At 33.9% G+C, this 5,770-nt stretch overlaps 1 protein-coding gene across 1 annotated transcript in view; it reads right to left on the reverse strand.

Annotated features, from left to right (window-relative positions):
* The window catches only part of LOC111389919 (GDT1-like protein 1, chloroplastic), a 17,555-nt gene that overhangs the window by 2,905 nt on the left and 8,880 nt on the right, over positions 1-5,770 (reverse strand). The window contains 5 exon segments of the mRNA XM_023014907.1: positions 508-576; positions 1,157-1,218; positions 4,387-4,497; positions 4,597-4,722; positions 5,403-5,454. Of these exon segments, the coding sequence (XP_022870675.1) occupies positions 508-576; positions 1,157-1,218; positions 4,387-4,497; positions 4,597-4,722; positions 5,403-5,454 (420 nt within the window).

Raw genomic sequence — 5,770 nt, forward strand, 5'->3', positions numbered from 1 at the left:
CTCCTGTTTTTAAGAATTTAGTGAAAAAAGTGTAAAATCTCAAAACATCTGATACGGTGTTTTCACAATTTTGTATTGAGTTTCCTTCCAGAATATCAATTCCAAACAGTCCTAGCGAAATAAATTACATTGAAGAAGTTTTTACTGGTTTCCCGAATTAATAATAATGCAGATTTTAAAAATCAGATATCAAAATTAAACTCAACTTGGTTTAGCTCCTTAAATGCACTCTCTCCGTCCCATTTATATAGGCTTGTTTTATTTTTCACGCAGATTAAGAAATTTTATTTAATATTTTCCTAGTTTACCTTTATTTATATTTTTACAATTTCAAGATTAAATTAAAAAATTAATTATAATTAGGCAAATCAAATAAGGGTATATTAGTAAATGAACAAAACAAAACAAGTTTAATAAAGAAATAGGACTGTATAATTGGGACAAGAAAATAAGGAAAGTAAGCTTATATAAATGGAAAGGAAGGAGTATAAGATAAATGAAGCTAACTTGAATGGGAGGATAGCGTCAACAAAGTGAAAAGTTAGTCCAAGAACAACAGATATGATTGTCATTACCCTGCTCATGATACAAGAAGCCAACTGTGAGTACAAAGGAAATAAATGTTACCAATATTTCAAGTACAATAAATGAATTTCCATGCTGAAGATAGATAGGAAAATTATCATGATATCTAGTAGTAATGTGATTGTTTTTGAAGATTGGATATGGTGTTGAAGAATATCCAAGATTTTCCTAATGATCCTCGAGAATCTGTCCAAACAAGAAACACATGCTCCTTCATAGCATGATTTTAAAACTTCGAAGTATACTTGTAATGCATTGAATCATACAAGTGCAAGTGATAAGGCTTGACTAGCAACCAGCCATGAACTTTATTAGTCTTGGCTAAAACTTCCATAATCATTTATAGGTAATTTTACAGGTAAGGAATATTCGGATCCCATATTATTATACATACAATAAAATTATTCTGCAAACAGAAGGAATCTGCATTGAACCACTTCACGTAGAAGCTTAATCTCTCAGAGTGGAGACAAATGCATTTAGTTTATTTTTTGTTCAACATGCCCCCCTCATTTGCAGATCAGATTTATATTTTAATCACGGGCCTGATGTTGTGCACAAAAAAACTTACGCAAGAGCTCCAAAAGTCCCAAGGAAGGTAACAGCAGACGAGTTCCTAGCAGCTAAAAGTGCCTGATCAGGAGAGCATAAATCCAATAGTTATCTTACTAGAGAGTAGGTTATCAAGGGCACAATAATATGGAATACACATGCTAGGTTATATTTTGATCACAAGATAATTTCTCATTATCTAATGGTAGACAAGGAGCTGGGTTCATTTGTATGTATATATATATGGATAGAAATTTTTCTATCTGCAATTCTTCGCATTTTATAATGATGAGCCCTTTGGACTTATTCTCCGTCCAAAATGCATAGAGACTAACATTTGTACAAGTATGTAGTCAATAAAGTCAATAAATTAAGTATGGAGAGAAGTTTCATGAGCCATCAAACTGGAAATTAATAATATCTTACAGCGATAAAGAAGGTGTAAACATTTGGGCTGCTGAAATCTTTGAGCCCAGTTAATGTTCTGAAGTAAAAATGTGTTTTACCCGGCCCAATGATTTAAACACCCATTTACTGAAGCTTCTAGATTTAACAAAGTTGTGTTTTTGGAAATGCAATTTTAACTCAAAACGCGTCCTCTATTGGATCTCCTACACGTGGTATAACTGTGACCATTGGATTGGTCTATGGGACGCGCCTCATATAATTAGGGTTTGAGAGACCTTTTGTTTAACCCTAATCTCTCTTTTGACTGTTGTTTTCTTCTTCGAACTCTTCATCTACTGCTGTGTTTTTCTTGTGATTTCTGAGTGAAATCTTTGCAAAGAAGTGTTGAGATTTATCTCTTAGTGAGATTCATGTATAATTTTCTGAGGGCCTCTTGTGATTAAAAATGGCAGAATACTCTCATATTTTGTAACTTGTTTTGCCCAATTTGGGAACTGTGATAGTGGATTCGAGCTTAATTCGTATGAATGCTCAACGGGATGTAGGCGTTAGCTGGTCACCGAACCTCAGGGCCTTTGGCCAAAAATTCCTTGCGTTGATTTTTCTAATTTTCTACACTTTTATATTTTGTATTTTACTGAAAAATACTTGATCACAAAAGGGTTCGTAATACTGGGTACTACAATGGTATCAGAGCCACTACTAAAATTCGTTTTCAAAATATTTTTGTTCGAACCCTTTATTCCGTAACTTGATTGTGTTTAAAACTACCAAAAACTAATAGATCTGTTTTTTGTTGTACAGGAAAAATTCTTCGATTTGAATCTTGAGTAGATCTGTGGTATCGGTTTGGTATCTTTCGAAATAAATTGCAAATCTGGTGAAATCTATACCTTGTCCAAACTTAAATATTTGCTGAATCTTGATTAGGAGTTATGCTAGGGATTTTTTCGAACCCCCTTTGATTTTCCTTTGTCTAGAGTTTCATGTGAGAAACCTAGAATCTGAGGGAATTAAGGAACAGTGAAGAAATCCATTAGGGACTTATTACTTTGTGTTCTGCGATTTATGTTATTGCGTTTGCATATCTTAAATTTGGTGTATAGGATTTCACAATACTAATCAACCATCTGCAGTTGACATTATTCAATTAACTTTTGTGTCTGCACTCACACTTTACATAATTTGGTAAGAAATTGCTTTATTTGTTATTGCAAGAATTAATTGTCAATTGTTAAGTTTACTGAGTGTGAACTATTTTTATGCGATATATCTCTATTGTGTTCTGCATATAGTGTGATCAGTTTTTTTGCTGAGACTAACTCTTACCAGAATCATCTTGAATACTATTGTGACATACTTGAACAATATGTCCACTAAAACTGATATTCAACACTGGGATGGCAAAGGGGATTTTACTCTCTGGAGCCAGAAAATGAAAGTCCTCTTAATGCAATTGAAATGTGTTAAAGCAATTGTTGAATCTTGGCCAGAAACTTTATCAGAAGTTAGAAAAACTGAGCAAGATGAATTGACATGGAGTACAATATTTCTTCACCTATCTAACTCTGTGATTAGAAAGATAGGAATTACCACTACTGCTGTTGGGTTATGGACAACTTTAGAAAAACAATATGCTTCTAAGTCCCTCCCAAATAAGTGCTTTCTCTGGAAACAATTTTTCAGTCATAAATTTGACCCTACTGCAGACTTAAAAGAAAATATGGACAGATTTAACAAGATCACACAGGATTTAACCAAGTGTGGGGAAAAGATTTCGGATGACCAGAAAGTAGTTAGTCTACTAAATGCTTTGGGTGATAAGTACAAGGATATTGAGAATGCCTTAGAATATGGTAGGAGTGACTTAACTATTGAAACCATTCATGACTCACTCAAGAATAGAGATCTAGAACTTAAATCTGAAAATAAAGTTGTCTTAAATGTTGAAAAATCAATGTCCAATCCAAAAATTCCCATAAAAGGCTTAAATAACTTCAGTCAAGCTAATTACAATAGAGATAAAAATTTCTCTAAAAAGAAATGGGGGAATAATAAAAAAAAGGACAAGAAGTTATACAAGGGAAAGGTTAACAATAGAAAATGCTATTACTACAATAAAAATGGTCATTTAATAAAAGATTGCTTCAAAAAGGTTAAGGACCTAGGAAATGGCCCTAAGCAAGATAATGACACTTCAGCCATTGCCGCTTCCTATAAAAGGGAAGAAGATGCTGATATTGGGGTAGCTTATGTGCTCTCATTAGAAAAACCTGAACATGATTGGGTTCTAGATTCAGGATACTCCTTTCATATGAGCCCTAATATTAAATGGTTTACTAATTACACAAATCTTAGTAGTGGATGTGTAAAACTGGGAAATAATGATTCCTGTCAAGTAAAAAGAATTGGAAACATTGTTTTAAAATTGAAAAATGGTCAACACTTAAGGCTAAATCATACTAGATATGTTCTAGCACTTAGGAGGAATCTTATATCCTTGGGGGTTTTGGATGATGAAGGGTATCAAATTAAAATTAAGGATGGTTTTACAAAATTAAATAGAAATCAGTCACTTATATTCAAATCACCCAAAATAAATGGTATCTATACCCGTTGTCATTCAGAATGCTGTTATGAATTTGGTCACACAACTAGATAATTCTGATCTATGGCACAAAAGGCTAGGTCATCTAAGTGAGAAAGGCCTAAAGATACTTTCAAAGGCTGGTGTTTTTTGGAATGACAATGTTCAGAAGTTAACCTTCTGTGAACATTGTATTATGGGAAAACAGAATATGATGCCCTTTAATCATGGTACTCGTAAGTCCCAAAATATACTTGAATACATTCATAGTGATTTATGGGGGGCCTGGACTTGTGTCTACTGCATCTGGATATAGATATTACCTCCTTACCGTTCATGACTATTCCAGAAAAGTTTGGATCTTCCTGCTAAAATCAAAATCAGACACCTTCTTAGTTTTTAAGGAGTGGAAAACCTTAGTAGAAAATCAAACAAGTAGGAAGATCGAAGTTTTAAGAACTGACAATGGGTTGGAGTTCTACAATACTGAATTTAATCAGTATTGCAGCATAAATGGCATACTTAGACACAGGACTGTCACCTATACTCCTCAACAAAATGGTGTAACGGAGAGAATGAATAGAACCATCCTTGAGAAAACAAGGTGCATGTTGATTAGTTCAGGTCTGCTAAAAACTTTTTGGGGAGCAACAGTAAAAACTGCATGCTATCTGAAAAATCTGTGTCCTTCCACCTCCTTAAACAACAAGATACCATAACAAATATGGTCAGGATCTGTTCCAGACTATTCTCATCTAAAAACTTTTGGGTGTGCAGCCTATGGTCATCAAATTGACTCTAAACTTGACCCAAGATCTCTGAAATGTGTTTTCTTAGGTTATGGAAAAGGGGTAAAAGGCTATAGGCTCTGGCTAAAGGAAGCTAAAGAATTTAAGGTAATCATAAGTAGGTCTGTGATTTTCAATGAAGATGTCTTCCCATGTCTTGGTGACAATAATGAAGATAAAATTACAGATAATGATTTTGTTATGATTGAAATTAATTTTGAAAGCCAGAATTCCCTTGAGCAAATACATATTGAGGTGGAGACACCTCAGGTTGAGATCCAGCCTCATACTAATAATGAAAATGTAAATAATTATCAAGAATTAGAACCTGCACATGACCTGCAGGACTATCAGTTAACCAGAGATAGAGAGAGAAGAACTATTAGATCTCCTTCTAGGTACCAGTTTGCAGATTATGTGTCTGGACAGATAGAAGCAGAATTCTTAGATAAGGAACCTGAATGTTATGAAGAGGCTATCACCTCTAAAGACTCTGCTGAATGGGTTGCAGCAATGCAAGAAGAGATGAGTTCTCTGTATAAAAATAAAACTTGGAACTTAGTGGTCAAACCTAAAGACTGCAAACTAATTGATTATAAATGGGTTTACAAAATAAAAGAAGGAGAATACAATTCAAATGACAAAAGATATAAGGCTAGGCTGGTTGCTAAAGGTTTTACACAGAGAGAGGACATAGACTACACTGATATATTTTCACCTGTAGTGAAGTAAACTTCAATTAGGATACTTCTAGCCCTTGTTGCTCAGTTTGACTTAGAACTTGAGCAATTAGATGTAAAAATCACTTTTCTGCATGGCTTTTTAGATGAAACCATATACATGACACAAC

This window comes from Olea europaea, unplaced genomic scaffold (genome assembly GCF_002742605.1).
Source record: "Olea europaea var. sylvestris unplaced genomic scaffold, O_europaea_v1 scaffold632, whole genome shotgun sequence".
NCBI lineage: Eukaryota > Viridiplantae > Streptophyta > Magnoliopsida > Lamiales > Oleaceae > Olea > Olea europaea.